Source organism: Clinocottus analis, unplaced genomic scaffold (assembly GCF_023055335.1).
Source record: "Clinocottus analis isolate CAN_PGR_092001 unplaced genomic scaffold, fCliAna1.0.p SCAF_18, whole genome shotgun sequence".
Lineage (NCBI taxonomy): Eukaryota > Metazoa > Chordata > Actinopteri > Perciformes > Cottidae > Clinocottus > Clinocottus analis.
In genome coordinates this window covers 10,616,853-10,636,838 of record NW_027175909.1, presented here as the reverse complement: position 1 = coordinate 10,636,838, position 19,986 = coordinate 10,616,853, and the positions used below count along the sequence as shown (strand labels likewise).

At 42.9% G+C, this 19,986-nt stretch overlaps 2 protein-coding genes across 6 annotated transcripts in view; both read right to left on the bottom strand.

The window, feature by feature from the left end:
• Positions 1 to 13,282, bottom strand: part of atp8a2 (ATPase phospholipid transporting 8A2) — a 48,502-nt gene extending 35,220 nt beyond the window's left edge. Inside the window, exons 1-6 of one of the 5 annotated variants that reach the window (XM_068581980.1) lie at positions 13,144 to 13,282; positions 12,735 to 12,795; positions 12,133 to 12,305; positions 9,534 to 9,641; positions 4,131 to 4,275; positions 883 to 982 (exon numbers count right to left, since the gene is read on the bottom strand). In XM_068581980.1, the coding sequence (XP_068438081.1) occupies positions 883 to 982; positions 4,131 to 4,275; positions 9,534 to 9,641; positions 12,133 to 12,305; positions 12,735 to 12,754 (546 nt within the window). In that variant the 5' untranslated portion in view covers positions 12,755 to 12,795; positions 13,144 to 13,282. Of the gene's footprint in view, positions 1 to 882; positions 983 to 4,130; positions 4,309 to 5,042; positions 5,255 to 9,533; positions 9,642 to 12,132; positions 12,306 to 12,734; positions 12,796 to 13,143 lie in introns of those variants that run through there. The other 4 variants (XM_068581981.1, XM_068581982.1, XM_068581985.1 and 1 more) reach the window with 4 other exon arrangements.
• A 1,762-nt stretch (positions 13,283 to 15,044) lies between these two features.
• rnf6 (ring finger protein (C3H2C3 type) 6) lies at positions 15,045 to 19,258 on the bottom strand. Its single transcript, XM_068581986.1, has 4 exons — positions 19,156 to 19,258; positions 17,931 to 18,086; positions 17,559 to 17,717; positions 15,045 to 17,085 (listed from the first exon to the last, which is right to left on the bottom strand). The coding sequence occupies exons 2-4, from the start codon at positions 18,070 to 18,072 to the stop codon at positions 15,233 to 15,235; spliced, it is 2,154 nt and encodes a 717-aa protein (XP_068438087.1). The 5' UTR covers positions 18,073 to 18,086; positions 19,156 to 19,258; the 3' UTR covers positions 15,045 to 15,232.
• Positions 19,259 to 19,986: the final 728 nt, after the last annotated feature.

Below are 19,986 nucleotides of genomic sequence, written 5' to 3'. Positions count from 1 at the left end.
AAGACATTATGCAAGATTTAATTCATAAAATGAGTACCTTTGTAATATAGTCGTCCCTCGCTATATCACCTTTCGCGGACTCGCTATTTTGCAGATTTTTTTGTTGCTTTTTTTTTTAACAGTGTACAGTATGAACGTGCATTGTGTTCTGCGCTCTCATTAAGCTGAGGGACTGTACTGTACACCTTGTCAATCAGTCTCCTCCGTGCAATGTCTCCTGTACAGCACAGAATACGTCTGGATAAAAAGTCAGCGGAACGGCTCCCGGACAAAGAGGCGCGGTCAGAGGACCTCGTAGATTGATCATTAAAATGAAATTTGTTAAACATGTTCGGGCTTATTTCTTAAATCTGCGAAACTTTGAGAATATTTAAATAAGAGAGAAATGTGAGAAAATGTTAATGCCTGTCTGAGAAAAGTATATAAAAGTGTGTGATTAGGGGTTTTACGGCCTTAAAACATGTATAATAATGGTAAAAAATAAAGCTGACTACTTCGCGGATTTCGTCTATCGCGGGTTGTTTTTGGAACGTATCCCCTGCGATAAACGAGGGACAACTGTATATAATACATATGTACGTATGTTCATTAATACAAGCATGGGACGTGAATCACGTCACTTATTCATCTTGTATTCTGTTCTTTCTGGCTTTCTGTGGGAAATATATCAAATTTTAACTTTTGACATCCAGAAAACAACTCTCGATTATTCATAACTCCGTATTTCAAAAATAGCTGGGCCTGTGGGAAATCCTGGAAAGTTTTAAAACAAACTCCTCGGGATGTGTCATCTGAGGCCTGTGTCAGCCACAGAGTCAAAACTGAAAGCGAGCAGCACACAGCGGCAACAGTGCACATCCCGGTTGTTACGGTGGAGTGTACCTGCATGAGTGCGATGAACAGGAAGAATGCGTTGGCAGCCCGTCTGATCTGCTCATACAAGAACCGAGGCAGGAAGGTGAGAATCCCATACTTGGTCGTGCTGCAGAAGAAGAAAAGAATGAAGGAGCTGTAACACGTTGTTTACATTCAGGCAGATGGAGGCAGAGAGCCAGCTATTGCATTAGCAAAAGCAGGAATGCATGCATAAATTGTGTGCTAATGATTTTTTTTCATCTGGCAGGGTTAAACAGCATTACCTTAAAGGTTGAATAACGAACTCTAATTGTGTTTCAATATTGCAGCACTTAAAAATCTGTTTGAAAAAAAACCTGAATTGTGCTCAGAGAGGGCAAACAGAGCCATTATCGGGTGCACACACATCACACCTATAAATATAAATAGACCGATACTTTTAATCCAGCAATCTAAATAAAGACCAAGCGCTCTATAAAATAGGTGCAAGAAACCTTGGCAAACTCAATTTGTCTGTCAGTCAACTGCATTGATTCAACAACTGTATTGATTAGCTTATAGCCATGAGCTTCCGTAAGAGCTTTTAGAGAAGTTAAAAATAAAAAAAGTCAACCTTCAAGTCAAGGCCTGCCTTGGTTTTTTCCTTTTCTTTTTTCTGTGTGGCCAGAGTGAAAAGTTCGAGCCTCTGAGAGGGCATTTGTTTAATGGATAGAGTGTGTTTGTGTGCGTGAGTGTATCGAGTGCATGCACCCCTCCATCACAGTTCACAATCTCCTGGGAGATGAACCTGTGACCGCTTTTTCCGTCTGCCTCCCTCACACAGACACAGAACTACAAAGAGCGCACACATTACACACAAAACCCAGTTGCAACAGCTGTTAGTCTGTCACACAAAGACACACACTCACTCACTCAGTGCCCCTGACCCTGATGCTCTGAATACTCCACAGTTACTGATACTACACCTATGATCCAGCAGATAAAGCTGCCTTAATCTAATCAAAGGCAAGTTTAACCGTGCACACACACACACAGACACACACACACACACACAGACACACACACACACACACAGACACACACACACACACACACACACACACACACACACACACACACACACACACACACACACACGTTAACAGCTGTTAGCTGCAGGGGTGATGCTATTCGGCAGCTGTGTGGCTTTGTCATGTTGAAAAAAAAACAGAAAAAAAACAACGTTCTCCATATATTATAGGGCAACACTGGACTGAGTGTTTGTAAAATAGTTGTCATTTCAAATTTCTGCAACCAGTTTAATTAAATGTTTTAAGTATCAATATAATAGAGCATATGTGATTCAGTCAAACATTGTTTACATTATTTCATGTATTTTCCTCAGAATAAGGGGAGCAGGTTACTTAATTGCATTTGTGTGCAGCAGTTGTGGACAGGAGAGCAGCACTAATGCTTTGTTTGTATCAACACAACTGCATACGATGAAATATGGATGTAGGAGGCCAAGGGAACAGAGAGGAGGGGAGTTGAGTCGACAGATAAAAGGTACACAGCTTTAATCTAAGAAAAATCAATGAGGCTATTGAACCTTTCAAACATAAACTAAAGAGTTACAGGAATACAGAGACATCAGAGGGCACCCATATGGAGCCAGAGTGCTCCTGGTTCTCCAATCAGCATGCAGCGATGGGCAGAAAACCACATGTGATCCAATCAGATGAGGCAGGGAACACTTGTGTTAATCCTATTCGTAGAGCTGAAATAGGCTCTTTTAAAAGAGAAATTAAATCTCCTGACAGTAATGGCAGACCACTGAATGTCAGCAGACTAACAACAAGCCTTCAACTTACAGAACATAAACCCAGTGCTCCCTATGGCGCCAGGCAGAGTACATACAAATACAATTAATAAAAAAGGTAATGACAAGGCACAAATTACATTTTCGTCTGTCCAATTTAAACTCTAATACAGTTTGGCTGACTGCTAATTTGTATTTACGACCACAGCTGAACCCATAAAATATGCAGACGACAGCTGGGATGACGTTTATCAAAGAGACATTTCGACTTAAATATACTTGACGTTTGGCGCTGTTCATAATCCCACCTTTGACACATAACTACATGTAGTTATGTGTCAATTTTGCAGCTGCATCTAAAAAAAAAATAAAAACATGACAAAGCCACGCAACTGCAGGAGAGCATCACCTCTGACATACAACTACATGTAGGTATAACTATGTATACAAGCTGAAAATTCAGTCAGATGTTCACTGTTGAACCCCAGGGGGGCACCAAGACACAGCAGCACAATATGTGAAATAATCATACTAATAATCATACTCTGGTCCAAGATGTGTGGTCCACTTCAAAGAGCAGAAAATCATGACTACAAAAAGTCCACCCCCTGCGTCTGAGAAATCCGACAAAGCTAGAGTGCTTTCAGAAATGTATTTAAAACACATTTAAGTGTAATTACCTTACTTTCATTGGCAACCTTAATATTCATTACGCATTAGGAAATATTGATTAAGTAACATGGTCATGTTAAGTTGTTAAACCAAGCACCTTCCATTAAGATTCAGGTCAGCCTCACCAGTTGGTGGCTGCTGCAGAGTTGCAACTTAATAGGTGAGTTATTAAAAAGTCTTATCAATAGAGTTTAATCTGCTACATTTTTGTAATCGTAAAACTAAACGTTTTGGTTTCTGTGATTTTAGGCCCAACTAAAAGAAAGAGTTAAGGAGTGAGATTCCCACAAAATTTTTAAGAAGCAAATTCTATTTGGTTCAAAGTCTACTTGTAGCGCATGGCATGCTGGGGGAAAAAAAACACACAAACAGGTCATAACAGGTTGTCCTTCAACCTCACATGATGGGTTTAAACCCCTCTCGGTAAATATCTACATTGAGTGTCCTTTAGCAAGACACAGAATCCCACAAGCTGACCATGCACTCTGACCCCAGTCTGGCAAACAACTTGTATTCGAGTAAATATAGTCAAGCTGAGCTTAAAACTCCCTGAATAAACACAAAATAAAACTATCAGATGAGTAACCAAAGGTTAGAAGCTGGTGATATACACACTTTGCCATGGTTTATTCAACTTTTGAGAAACAAAACATTAAACTCAGTTATGAGCTAGCCTACTCTCTGAGTCTATACATCAAGTAAGCCACTATTTGTCAGTGTGCACTGTAGAAATCAGTGCATACAAGCGACACAACATGCACCTTAGCAAAAAGCATGCAGCCGGGTAAGGCTCGGCGACACCTACCTGACATGGTTGTCGCAGAACTTGGTGTTCTGTGGCCGGTTGAGCAGCACCGTCCGCGCGGTGCCGTCTACGGGATCCGCCTGGGAAGTGGTCCCGGACATCTCATCATCTGCCTTGCGGTAACCGCCGGACGAGCAAGCAGGTCCTGCACCGTTGGATTGATGAGAGAGAGGCGAGGCTGAGTGAGTGCGAGGCAGCGAGACAGAGAGAAAGAGAGAGGGAAAGAGAGAGAGGGAGAGAGAGAAAAGAGAGAGAGAGAGACAGAGACATAGACGGGAGACGTAGTTTACGGTTCAAAAGCGAAGGCGACCAATTAGTACTCGAGGCTACCGTATGCTGATGTATGCTGAAGCCGACGTTGGTCGATTGAATGACGTTTCCCGTTATAACGCCCCTGTCTTTCAGTATTATTATGCAGGTACCGGCAATGCACACACGCTCGTTTCGCGACGCCCACGGGACCCCCCGTGTATAATGGATGTGCTGAGGGATGCACAATGGCGAACAAACACACACACACACAGTTCGTCTGTTTTATCAGCACGTCAACTTGTCCATATGTAACACACACGACACCCGGCGAACATAGTAGTTTGTCATTAAACAATCACAAATAATTGCCCACTCTCGCCCCCCTAAAAAAAAAAGTGACAGAAGAGGATGCAACACGCTTCTTCCGCAGACTCCTTGTGTCCCCGCCCGCCCGGCTTTGTCATCTCCAACCATTTTAACGCGTCGTGATCTTCGCTCATCCCCCCCCGCGTGAGCTCCCGTAGCGGGACATATTTCCTCCTCGAGTGCGTCCAATGACGGGATAATATGTAGCCTACATTGTCGGGTATGAGGAAGTGAGAGCAAATGCAAACAGGTCTGGACGCCACAGTTTACTCAGCTGGTACAACAACGGCGAACCTGGGCGAGGACAGATGCAGCAGCGAGCCCGCGCCTCCTCTCTCCTTGCTCGGTCTCGTTGAAGAGAAAGCTCCCGGCCCTGGTGAAAGATACTGGCCCGCCAAGCTCCGCAGCCGTGTCATCTGGCCACCTGCCGCTCTTTATCGGGCGCGATTTGAACGATCACCTCCCTCCAATTTGATGCTGGGCGGCTCACAAGTGCCAGTGCATACAATGAGGAGAAGAAGAAGAAGAAGCCATATGGAGCTCCTTCAGTGCTGCGGAGGGGCAACGCCGAGGATCCGCTTTTAAAGGGCCAGAAGCCCGATATCGCCTTAAGGTCTAGTGGTCAGGCAGATGGGTCAAATGACATCCCTGAAGCGCCCAACCATCCACCAGGAGATCACTTCATGTCGCTATTCCTCCACTGTGCTCCCAAGTGTTCACCCACCACAGGTCTCTGCTCCTCATATCTTTCTCATTAGTTTTGAATGGACGCAGATATAGTTCACTGCACCTTCAGTAATGAGATATGGGATGTTATCTGGAGTGCATTTATCTGTAAAGCCAGGTTAAGTGATTCACAAAATCATCATATGCACTGCTCAATTGTTAATATGCTGAGCTGTATTATAGGATCAGCCATTCTTATTTGTGTGGGATAGTTCTTTATCATTTCTTGGGATCTGTGCATTGTGTGAGTGAGGCTGCAAGTTAAAACAACAACCGGCTAATTGCATAAATAAATTAGAAACGAATAAACACTGGCAGGGTTTAGCAGATTGAATTTCCACAGTCCTGAAACCCCATTTCTGCAGCACCACAATCCTGCAACAGATGGGTCAGTCGCTCTACTCATCAATAACCCAAATATCATTATATTCCACTCAAGCTTTTGTTCTAAAAGCAAGGAATTGTAAAACGACCTGGGATGAGCTATTATCACTGCTGACACATCAGGCTTCCACTATTTCTCACACGTCATTGTGTTTACAGGAGTGCCACTTTACAGTTATTTATACACGTCTTTGGTTTTTGCATTTATTAGAAGTAAAGTTTCATGTTTTTTTTTATTGTAATTGGCATTCGGCCATTGTAAAAGAAACATATTGGAGATTTAAAAAGCTCAAACTCTGTTACAAACTCCAATCTCAGTGTAGTGCCAGACCACAAAGTGCCTGAACAAGGCAGAGAGCAACGGTCAAAGTCTGTCCAAGCAAAAATGATAATAAGCAGCCCATCCCTCATCTCTATATCTCTGTATCTCTATAGGCTATTACCTCTGGACCTAACAGAGCCATAATTCACAATCGGAGAACTCCACACGGCAAATGAAACTGGGTTCAATCAAGATAGCCAGTGATTGTAAGGAAATGATTAAGGATCATACAATGTGTAGGTGAAGGGTGCTGGACACTGTTCCCATTATGTCACAAAGCATTTCTCTCCTTAATCCCCCTCTTACCTCCATCTTTTAACCCCTCTTGACTCAACCATTCTGAGCAGATCTATAATGCTCTTTCTTAGCAGCCCACTTCAGCACCAATTAATTTCTTATGAGATCAATGTCTCGATTATTCATCTCTGATGGAGGAGAGGCATAGTCACCTCCTTAACTCATTACCAATGCACCACTGATGAGTCAGCAGTGAACTCCAGCAGAGCACAGCCAGGTCAGTGTCACATGAAGCAGGAAGGCTAGCCGGACAGGTACCATAGGTCTGATAACCTGGGGCTATAACAGGTAAGTCTAGACTGAGCCGGCCTCAACAAACACCCTGAACTAAAACCCTGCAAGCAAAACACTTCCAGCTACCCATTTGGTTAGTGTCCTCTTTCTTAAAAACAGACACTTTACCACCTCTTGAACACAAACACCTGCGTCATTGGGAGTCTATTAAACCAAACACACTTTTCACAATGGGCAGATAAAATCACCTGTTCAGGAAGCAGAACATGGGCAATGCAGTCTGAAAAAGACATGTCATTTGAAGATGGCACTAATCAAAGCTTCATAAATCTTAATATGCTGTAATATCTTTGTTTTTTGGGCTTAGTCCAAGCTGCCCTGGCCCGAGGCCAAGGTTTCACCGTTAAAAAGCTGGCTGGGCTGCTGAATTATGGATAGAGGCAGCTGCATAATTCATCTACATTTTCCAGTATGGCAGAGCATATTTCACCAGACACTTGGTGCTGCGGCCCAGTCTTCACTCCAAAAATGGCTCACGTGTCAGCCACTATCACAGTGTCTCCCTCAGTGGCTGCCAATTAGCACGACGGCGAGAAATGCATTTTAAATGGGAAAAATATTGCTTTTGTAGACGCATGCATGTTTAATTCAATCAAGTCTAATAGAGATGCACTTAACATCTTCCAAACACCCAGCCCAGAGCGAGAATGAGCAAGAGAGGTAATAGATATCATGATATCATAACAGCAGTTATGCTAGAATAGCGACAATTATCCTCAGCTGTCGAAGCACTCCAACTCCCACAAGCCACACTGAGAACAGATACTCTGTAAAACAAACTGTCAAAACATTTGAAATGCAACTGGGCAGTTGAATATGCAGAGTTTATAGCATATGATGTGCATATTTGATCCCAGTATGTTTTCTTTTCCTCACCTTGCAACTTTACTAACCTCTATGAATATAGATATGCATATAAATGTAGAATAGGTAGGCAACAGAAAAAGATATTGGTATGGGAGCCGATCTGATATTCGTTTGTAGTCCGAGAAGTACTGACCAACCACGTGCTAGCAGGCTTTTGTTGCCTGCATGTCAAGAGTTCCTGTGAAGAGCAAAACAGGTGGAGGCCAAAAGGCAATCTCAGAACAATGACCATGGCTGAGAAATAATCCGGCCATGAACGTCCTCTTTCAACTTTAATGCCATCGTTGTGTCTCAAGTTGCTAATTGGCGAAACAATGACCTTGACCCAGATGTACCGTTGTGCACCACCTACACAGGAACCCCAGAAATATTGGCCGTTGCCCCAGAGGCTAATTCGCCATCAGACCGTTAGCCGGTGGGTTCCGCGTTCGCCCCACAAGGTCTCTGCTTTTAATCCTCCAACAGCCATATGCCATGTCAAACTGTTCTAGAGATACATTGAACCATAACCACCTCCCCGATTTCAATAACAATTTACAAAAATTAAATATCTTTCCCCCACATGCTTTTGTCTAGCCAAAAAATCTTGTTGCGAGGTCAGAAAAGTATTACCAACAGAGTGTCGTCTGCCTTGCCGAACCTTACGTCCCATGGCTGTCCTGGTCTCCTAGGTGACCCGCAGGCCCTATTTGCAGGTCCTGGGTGATTTAGTCCCAAGCACTCCCTGCGGGTCCATTTGCCACCATAACAGAGTACAAGGTAAGGCAAGAAAGCCTCTTAGGAGCCAAGTGAACGAGCATGATAATCCCCTTTGTGACTGCTCTGCAACTTCACCTGCTGCTAATCCATAACCCGATAATCCTACAGGTGAGCCTGCAGCACGCACACAAATACACATTACACTAAAGTATTCATATACACACACATATATATATATATATACACACACACACACACACACACACACACACACAATGACACCGTTTTATGGGAACACTCTCACACACACACTAACACACATCTTTAACACCAGAAATCATGCAAGGTCCACCAACATGCAGCTACTCCCCTTACCCTTATCGAAATCCAGCTCAGTCACTTATGTGTCATACACACATGCATCAGTGTTCATGTACATGCTCTTTTCCAGTGATTTTCGACCACTGTGCCGCGGCACACCACTGTGCCGTGAGAGAGAGTCAGGTGTGCCGTGGGAAAATATCCAATTTCACTTAATCAGTCCAAAATAATATTATTTAGTTGCCTCAAATAATGTGCCATTGTTGAGCGTCTAAGCCTGCATTATAGTGGCTGGCCTACTATTAATACTCTCCCATGCCAGTAGGTAGCACAATAATTACCTACTACATATGCTGTATTATGCTACAATGTGACAGTTTGTAGTTTTGTTGTTGGTGTGACTCAAGATTTTTTTATTGGAGAAAATGTGCCGCGGCTCAAAAAAGGTTGAAAAACACTGCTCTATTCAGGCATGGCACATCCACACATGCATGTGCGGTGTTCTACAGCATGCATGCGTGTTCATATTAAAATGTTTTGCTAAAGGATCCCAGTGCAAATTAATCTGTCTTCCTCAGCATGGTCTAACATATGTGGCCACCCTACTATCTACAAGCACATGCAGTGAAAGGGTTAATTCCTGTCCAGCATTCATCACTCCAGGCCCCGAGGAGCTACAGATTATTCAACAGCAATATTGTGTCTTAACCTTTTAAGACAAGAACCAGAGACACTTCAGTGCGTAACCAGACAGTGTAGCTCTTGAGGGCCGGGGGTTAGGAGGCACCTGCTCCTAGCCTTTGCGCATGGCCACATGCACCATGGGACTCCAGACACAAATGGGGCATCATCCAGTCTAATTCGAGCAAACTCACTTTTGTCAAACCTGTCTGTGAGGCGGGAACGCATGGAAGCGCCGGCGCCCTCGCCTGGGTCCTGCAGTTCAGAAGCCTCCTGCCTAATGGTGGTCAACACTAACTGCTCTGTGGGCACCAGATAAGCCGCAACAGGAGGAAACAACACACACAAGACAATAAGTCAATAGACACACACAACAGTGTGTCAACAGCTGAGCTGTAATTGTGTTTATATGTGCCCGTGGCTGGAAGCATTAATGGTGAGAGGAGATTTGTGCCTGCATGAAAGATGTATTGCTGAAGAGTTGCACACAGAAATGGACTTGACCAAAACCTTGTAGCTTGTGCAAGAGGGCCCCCCTGTGTCCAAGTTATGTAAATACATCTTTGCTGCAATTTATTAGGCCTCTCTATCTTCTGTACCTTGGCAGCCATGACCACCAGTCATTATCTTTCCAAAACAGATGGCTTGTTGACAGTTGGATGAGCTGCATGACTCACATAAACTAGACACATCAACCCAGGGACAAGATGTACTTGCCTTACAAATAAACACAAATAAAGTTTTTACAGATTGTCTTTGAAAACCCACTTTAAGACATCTGCGTTACAGTTAATTGAGCTTCCTATTGTGACAAGATGCCGAAACACTTTTTTCCTACAACGTAATGTTCGACGAGCTTCATGTGTTTGTAAGTGATCATGATTTAAAGCTGCTATTAGAAACATAAAAAAATACTGTTGAACAGAATTAGTAACACCCACTATTAAATACAAACATATTAAATAATGGCTCGGTCTTTAAATTTGTTTGACCGTGTGTGACAGCTGCAGACGTCGTAACCGGGAATACAGCGACTCGCTAATCAGAGCAAAGAATCAAGAGGTCAGGCTCCAAGAGATTACAGTAAAGGCAGCAATGTGAATCCAGGAGGGAACACATGTACACACCGGCTGCTACTCATACTGGAGCTCTCCTCCACAATCATCCAATGCTTTAAATATGGTCAACAGAAAACGCTCTAACACAACTTTTTGACCACAGAAACAAAATAAATACTCTACTAGTGTTACTGAAAATCCGACATTAACTGATCTGATACAAGGAAGACAACTAGTGAGTGTCTCAACAAAAGCTCTATGGCTCGGTCAAAATAGCATAATAGACATCGAAATCAAACAACTTACAGCCAAGTGACTCATTTGTTTGACCATCTGCTATTCTATTTGAAGAAATCACAAATATGATGGCTACAAGTGAGAGTTATGTACTTTTTTGTCACTGCACTGTCAAAAACGCATGCTTTTACCTGTTGAACCTGGCGCTAAACACTTAACCTGTACCTGTCTTCTGGTAAAAGCTTGCTGCCGCAGTGAGTGTCAAAAATCCAGTGGTGTGTTCTTCTCATAATAAATAAATAAATATCTGGAAAACTGAAAATAGTATGGCCCAGTTGGCACTCATTTGTGCTCACAATTTGCCCTGCTTTCTATTTTTGAATGCTGCATGAGGCACGCAGCCACACATAGTATACACACACACACACAACAGCAAATCAGCCCGACAACATACTGGACACTATGAAAAGCCACTGGGTGAGACAAACACATGCTCCTCTCTTCCAGAACAATTAATTAGTGTGAAACTGTCTGATCATTTTGTTGAAACATCCTCATCCTCACCAACTCTTACTCTAACTGAGATTATTAGGCATTTTCTCAAGAGTGAGATTAATATAGCCCTCACTATATCATTTTCTCATGGGCTATTTCATATTTTAAATTAAATAGATTTAAATTAACAGCTTGGTTAACAGTAACAAGCAGATACAGGTCGGTCCTTTATACACCATCCTGAACCATATCTTTCCAACACATGAGAGTGTGAAACGCTGAGATGTAAATACAGACTCTGGATATGGATGGCCTTCAGATCCGGTGAGATTCATTTCCGGACGGGTCCAGAATAAGCAGCGCTCATTAGAGGGTCACGTGGATCTTAAATCGGTGAGGTAATAGGCTGTTCTTGCACTGATCTATATGAGCTTGGGCTTATATTCGTTCTATATATGGAATGATTAAGACAAGTCAAGACGACGACAACATCCCATATGATGCGATGCATGAGGTCTAGATATGAGAGGCTGTGGCAACAACATTATATAATACCATAACCATGCCATGGGAAACTAAGGTCACACATTGGACTCACATTCATCCTCTAAATAATGCAAATGTTATCTTTTTGTGATGTTAAGGCACAGCGCGATCCTCCACTTATCTCTATAAATATACGGATTTCAAAAAGGACAGACGGTGATTACTGATGCAGAAACGTACAGTCAGTTTGCCCTTGCATCCCCAACCGGTGCAAAAAAAAGGAGCGATACTAAAAGACAAATACCGATAGGCTTCAGCAAGTCACCCCACATGCATGCCGCAGTCACGGACACCCCGTTATTATGCCAAGCACATATCAAATACGCATGATTATATACAGGCCGCTATATCCTATATGACTGAGATAACCTCGATGTAAGTTATTTCAGTGACAGACCACGAATTTGGCTCGATGGACCAATTATTAAATGAGTTTTTATTTTATTTTTTAGCTTACCTCCCTCACTGTGTATCTTCTTGGGTCTCCGGTTGAAATACATCTTGCTGTTGGGGAACGAGTATCGGTGAGGCTGGGACGAGGAGGCCGGAGCGGTGGCATGCTCATGGCTCGCCGACAGCGCAGGAGAGTGCTGCTCCGGGACCAGGCGGCGGCCGCTGCTGCTGCTGCTTCTGCTCGGGAAACATTGTTTTTTCGGCTGTACCGCGAAGGTAACGTTATGTAGACAACAGCTTCAGCCAGTTTCCAGTCAGACGCGCTGAAGAACGCGCTACTTCCGGTCACTGCTTTCAAAATAAAGAACGTTAGCGTAAAGTCTGATGGGAATCTGCAGCGCAATGAGTTGATGTGGTGTTTAATTACCTGTTAAGCTCCGTTTCTCTGTTCTATTGTGTAACGATATAATTGCCAATAGGATTAGGTAGAACCACATTAGCAAACTAGATTAAAGTTACAGGCTTCTTAATGAAAACTAATCCAGCAGAACATGGGGACAGTTTAATTATTTGAACATGTAATAGTTTAACTTTAAGACAACGTTGTCTAGACCAGAAAAGCTGAGCAGGCTCGAGAACACTGTCAGGAAAGCTCAAATGTGCCACCTTTTAATGAGAGAAGACATCCTTCCTCCCTGAAGGCAGCCTTCCACTATGATGTTGAATGCTGTAAATAACAGCAAAACAAATACTAACGTTATTTATCTCTGTGTAGCATACTTATTTACATCTTTGAATTCCTGATTATAACATGGATTGAAGTTGGAAAATAATGTTAGTTCAAGCCCTGCATTGAACAACTGAGTTTAACAGTAATTCAAATACTTAAAATTAACGATCTATAACCTTTATTTTGAAGGGCAACTGTCAAACTTCCGCTCCCGTCCTGTCTACATGGGTCTGTGGCATAGCTTTATCAGGTGCCCGTTTGAGCCACGGGACCGCGCTTCGTATGACAGCGTTAAAATGAATCATTACATTCGGAATATTATTCACGTATTTAGCGAAAACTCACCCGGGGGGCCTATAACAGTTTTACGCCGACATAAATCCACCAAAACGTGCACATACACGTTTCAAACCACGACTGAAGCAAACACCCAACGTCTGGTTTGTTCAAAGAACATTAACGTCAGTGTGGTTGAACGCAAAACCGTTGACGTTTTGGGAAGCCGTTGACGTCTGTCACTCATTCAAAGTGGCGCGCGCGTACACACACACAAACCGTGCATTCCGCAAATCCAAGCATAGCAAAGCTGCATTTTATTCCATTGTTTAAGGAGAGAAAAAAAACCCATATCTTCAATTTATTACATAGTAACATATTTATCTTAACCGTTAACTCTCATCACATTGCAACATATTACATATTCATATTTCAAAAGTTGATTTCCATCTTATTAAATAGTAACAGAATAAATATTCACGTCTGAGCTCAGTTGCCACAACCATCTCCAAGGTGGATGAATATAAATTGAACAGAAGCCTTCAGAGGACCAGGTTTAATGGGACACTGGACCTTTTCCTTCAGCACCCACACAAAAGGTACATGCACACACAATTAAACCATACAACCCTCCCTCCCCTCCCCCCTCACATACACACACACACACAAACACACAGAGCACTGAATCATTCCTGCAGTGTTATTAGTGACATGTTAACTGCAGAGATGTAGCAGCTCCTGTGGACTGTTGATGGTGTTCAAAGTGCACATGGTAAAAACACACTGACTAGGGGGTTAAATTGAATAATTCACCTGTGCTACACAAAAGAATGTCAACATCTGAGCATGTAATGTAAAGAAAACAGATAAAGTGCGTACAGGAATATCATATCTCATACACTGCCTCATTCAAGTATTACACTGGAACTGAAATACACTGTAATCATTGCAGAGTGACAGATTAAAATTAAATAAATATAAGTTGTTAACAATTTTTTTAAATTGAAGTTTTAGTCACAGATGTAGAGAATTTCACAGCACCCATCTCATAAAGATCACTTTTGACGTTGGATTTTGTACACCAGAAAATCTATTTTTATTCTTTCGATCTAGGCTCCAGGTTTTTGCTCAGCAGATGTACCAGGCGTAGTACTCTATGAAACTTTGTGATACAGGTTCCGGGGCGTCTGTCTGTCAGGAATGGATCCGCAATAACAACAGGAACCAAGAAGAAACTTTGATTTCAGGGTAAACAAGTTTTTAAGTGGAGATGATAATCAGGCATTACAATGTAAACAACAATGAACAACTCCATATTGCACAACTCATACTAAATTACATGTCTGAATTCCTGATTATCACATGCCTTCTGCAGTTTTAATCCAAGTGTGCTGTTGATATGGGGTAATGTTTATGATTTCAAAGTGGCTGAGTTTTATGGATAATTTCGTATTGCAATTATACGGAAATATATCTATGGAAAGAGCTTAAAACAAATACTACTTGACATACAGAATAAAACTTATTTTAAAATTAAATACATATATCATACACATCCCAATAAATCATAGTTCTTAACCAATTGCAAAGGGACATTAAAATGGATGTCAAAGATTTAAAACGGTGAATTATTAAATCCCCCCAAAAGTGTCCTGCTTCCATTCTAAATGCATGACTTGTGTCAAAACCAATAAAAATACAAGCAGTGGTGAGTTATTTACAGCTTATACTGAATAAAGCAAGTCTAGAAGTGATGTGTGGACCAGTTGTGGCCTGGAGATGTCACATGTATCAATCAGACAGAGAGTTAAAGTGAGACTAGTCAGCAGCGACTTCAGGAGTTCCTTAAGCGTTAATGCCATCCATTGACATGGGCCTCTTAAGCTTTGTGACAGACCAGTGAAAGGGCTCATAGGAAGAAGAAAATAAAATCATAAGTTGCTGAAAACAAAGAGTCTAAAAAAATAAAGTTTAGTAAATTCTCTGCATTTATATTTTATTTTTTTCCGCACTTTTGGTTCAACCTTCTTCAACTTCAACACAATAGATATTTAAAAAAAACTTAAACCATGAAAGCGCTATGTACATGCAAAGCCCACTTCGGTCTGCTCAGTTCAGCCAGCCAGGAACTTGATAGTTGTGTTTGTGAGCAAATAGGTCAGTCGTGATGCACTGCGAGAATAGGCTGCCTGCAGATGGGGCAGGTGTTGTTTTCAGAGAGCCAGCGGTCGATGCAGTGGATGTGAAATTCATGGGAGCAAGGCAGGCGGCGCAGCTTGTTGCCCTGGGCGTACTCATTGATGCAAACACTGCATGCACGACCTATCTCCCCCTCCAGGCTGGCTTGACCATAGGTACGCGTGGATAGATTGTCAATCTGCTCTTTGGTCAGGCCCCTAGGGTGTTCGTCATCCTCCTCGTCGTTGAGCAAGAAGAAGTGTGCCAGCCGGAGGATGGGTAGAGTACCGTTTTCTACCAGGTTGTTGGTGTCTCTGCTGGTCGCTCGACCCTCTGTTGTGTTCACTACGCCTCCTCCAAGTCTGGCCTGTCCACCCTGGTCCTCCTCACTTCCTGCCAGCCCCACCCTCTCCTGATCTACCCTACCTGTACCGACTTGGCCAGCTTCGGTCTCATTTGTATGCAGACGACTGGCTGGGCTGGTGCTACTATTTGTAACACTAGCATCTGTCTGGCTTGGTGCAACAGTTTCAGAATCAGCCTCTGTCTCCATCAGGGAGCTGAGCTCCCCAAATCCGGTCATGATCTGGCGCAAAATGGAACGCAGGGCAGTTGAGTTTGGCTCCCCCAGGCCTGTCTCACTAATGCGTCTCAATGGAATCCGAATAGTGCTCACATAGGTGCGGATCCCAGCTCGTTCAGAGCGGGAGATGGTGCGTCTAAATCCACCACTGTCACTTTCAAAGGTGACAGTATTCTCAGCAACCCGGGCACGAGAACGCGTTCGGCTGGCAATGCTGTCCCGATCGCGGTTTTCACCAGGTCGGATCCTTCTCACCTGCAGGTCCAACATGATGGTTGGGTGCCGTCGCACCGCTGAACTTCCTGCTCCTACTACATGCGATTCACTATCGCGTTCTCCTGTTTCTATAGCTGGCTCTGCTAAAGCTGCAGGTTCTGCCACAGCCTCCACCGTCTCCATGGAAACAGAGCTTGTACCACTGCCTGGCTCAATAGTGTGGCTGCTAGAGCCCCCGACAACACTACTTGATGGTGGAGTGGTACTGGCAACAGGTATTCTGTGCAAGGGGGAACGGCTGCGCCTTGATAAGCGGGATGAAACCACACCCCCTGCAGTAGCCCTGCGTGCACGACCACGTGATCGAGTCCTCCTGCCACGCAATTCATGTCCCACTGCTGGGGCCTGAGACCCAGACTGCAGTGACACACGGGGACAGTCTAAAGAAGCAGACATATTATCACTGCCCTGCTCTACTTCTGCATTCAGGGCTTGATGTTGCGACGGTGTCAGTTGATCAATAGGAGGATTGGGAACAGTAGGAGGAGGTGCCAAAGTGTGCAAAGTGGCACTTCTCCTCTGAGCAGCAGGTGGGGAGGCCACGGGTGCAGGAAGTGCAGGGGGGCTCATAGAAAGAGTGGTAGTGCTGCTGCGTGTACGCCGTGTCTGCATCCTCCTACTGAGGGCTGGGCGAGGGGTGGGGTACGGGACTGGCCTTGGCGTGGTTGAAGGGCGAGGGTTGGAGAAAGTGGAAGCAGTGCGTATAGAGGGTGAAGTTATATTCTGGGCAGCCACTGGCATCTCTGCAGTGTCGACAGTGTCATTATGCTCCCCCGGCTCTGGCTGATCATGGTTAATGTTGATCTCCAGGCTAAAGCGGAACTCTCCACTGTTAGGGTTGGTCCGGCTGACAGCACGCCATGTTTGGTTGCCACTTTGCCCACTGCGAGTAGCATTGCCAGTGCGTCTAAAAGTGTTCAGCCACTCCAGTAATGAGTCACCATTAGATGGTTCGGCTCCAGGCTCTGCGGCCCCTGTAAAAAACAAATATGGGTAAGCCTGTAAACTAACATGTATTCTTCCTATAATCTAATTTATTGTACAGGGAAACCCTAGTACAAATTATTGATATTCATGGTGTCCATACACAACTTACAGTTTTAGCCAATCTGTATCATATTTTACTCAAATCCCACAATTCTACTGTATTTATTACCAGGCTAAATAAGACTCAAAGTTGATCAAACCCTCTTTGAATCTTGCCAGACGTTATATCACACTAAATAAAAGATTAAGCAATATTTGTACCCAAGAAATGTGAAAAACATTTCAAAAGCACTCAGCTTCATCAGTAAGAGCATTATAATGATCCAATCTATATCTTATACAGTATATGTTGTTTTTTGCTTATCAATAGGAGCTTAACCAAAGGCATATTGTATCAAGACGAGTAAAAGACAAATTTCGAAAGATCAGATAAAGACAACTCCTTCCCACTTCACCCTACCTGTTCCTCGTCTCCCTCCAGCACCTCTCTCCTCTCCGCTACTGCCCTGCTGTTCTCCAGAATCAGCGGCTTGCGCGCGTTGCTCATTACGAGGCTGGGAAGTCATGCGTTCTTTTGCCCCATCAAGACGCTGCCGAAGCTCCTCAGCAGTCACCTCCCCTGTAAAACATATGAACATGAATGCTGTTATGGGTTGCTAGTAGTAGTGGGCCAAGAAGAATGATCCCTGCTCCTATTGCAAGAGCAGAGTATCGGTAACATACACTGCGACAAAAGGCATAGTAATAACGTCATACGTTTGGAATATATGTGAGGTAAGGCTGCATGTACAATCACAATCAGTATATCAACCTAAAATGTGTCCCTCCTCACCAGGGGTGCCGAGCAGGTTGCTGTCTCTCATTAGGCGGTACTCCTCTTCATTCAATTCATTAATGAAGTGATAGTAAGCCTCCTCCCGACGAAGACGCTCTGCCTGCCTCCGCCGTTCGTCTCCCCCACCAGGAGGGTCCATCACCTTGAAAAGTGCTGGCAGCCAGATGAGTGAGGGCGTCAGTCTGGGGTGGAATGTCATCTGAAGCTACCCACTTATAGCTTTACATTTAACATTTACAAAATAAGGCTAAAGTCACAGGCTCAGCCTCTGCATGCTCATTGTCTGAATACAATATTTTGCTCAAGCTAATGGATATACGATTATATTTTGTAAAGAAAAAGAACCAAACCAACGCTGTTCTTAGGTCTATATCTCTTGCTGGGGTGTTTTAGGTACTAGCGCGAAAATTAATTGCAAATTAGAGTTGCTAAGTACCTTAGCCTTAAAATTACTAATCTCTAGTCAAGGACGACACTTAAGACAACGCCATCCATTTTCTATCGAAAGACTCCACCAGCAAGAGAAAGCTACAGTAATCTTGCTACCGTGTAGCCCGAAGACTAACGCCGTCGTTTTAATTAATTTAGCTTTGCTCAATTTAGTCACTGTAAGGCACCGGCATTAAATATCCTAACAACAACGTTGTCTTCATGTAAGCTAATGTTAGCTTAGTTACAACAGTAGCCACGGAAGGCCATGTTGAAGCCAGGGGAATAAAGCAACAAAACTGGCGTTGTCATCCTGGTTAGCCACCAATGACCGGGCTAGCGTTAGTGATGGACAGGCCAACCGTCCAATCAGCGCTCTACAAAGGCGGGCCGACGATAAACTAAACGGAGGTCTCCTCCATGTAAACGCAAGGCAAAGACAAAGAATCCTGTCAGTTTTATCACAGAATTACAAATTCAAGATATTAATGGCTGGCAATGATTAACTGCGTTTCCCCCAAACACAATAGCCCGCTTTGAGGAGCTTTCGAAAATGCGAAGTGTCATTTTGAATGCGCAATGCTTTAGTTGCTAACCAAGCACTAGCAAATTAGCACATCTAACGTAAGCGAATAGCAGTCCGTCGACACCAGACACAGCTGTGAGGCTGAATAACTCTTCAGATATAAACGTGACAAACGGTTTTACGAAGCAGTTAATGTATACCGAACATATATGTAACTCTGACATAGTTTTATAAGAGATGACAATAACATTAAAAGGAATTTACTACCTGACAAAGCAGCGGTAATATGGACGGTTCGCTTTGCACTCCCTTCTCTCTCAAGATGGGACCAGCGGTGCTACATTACAGGGTTCGTCAAAAACAAATACCCTTGTTACATTAGTTCCTAGGTAACACAGATCTGAAAAACATAGTTCTGTATTTGTTGTACCTAAATGAGTCGAAATAAAATGGGACCGTTTTAAAGATATGATGCAACTCCAGTATACATTGATCTTAATGTAAAGTCTTAAATAAACACTCTTCAAACAGTTTACTAAAAAGCAATATTTTGTTATTTTAGCCCTTATTTTACACTTCCATTCAACATTTTGAATGCGCTGCATATCATTTCAACGTGGTATTTTAAATAAATTATGGTATTAACACTCTTACATAAATACATCATTTAAATTAATTAAAACCCAAACTAAGGAGTTCATGTCCTAAAACAGCCTTGCCAGTGACCTTATATGCTAAGAAGTTAAATATAATAATAAAGTAGGACTTTATTATTATGACTGAGTAGCATTAGTATGTATTACACAGTGTATATCGGTAAATGTGTTTGCTTTAGTGACATCATGATAATATGGACATTATATAATTATATATGTTGTAATACAATCTTGCATATCAGCATAAGTGTTCAAATAAAATGCCTTAATTGAATCATAAATTATGATCATTTGTATTCTCTGATACTTATTATGTGATTTGCTTCATTAAAAAATAAATGGATTAATGTATTCTGTTATACTGAGATAATAAACAAATATCCTATGTTGATATTTATTTTATGCGCCTGTATAACAGTACTGAAATATGTTACACTGTGAC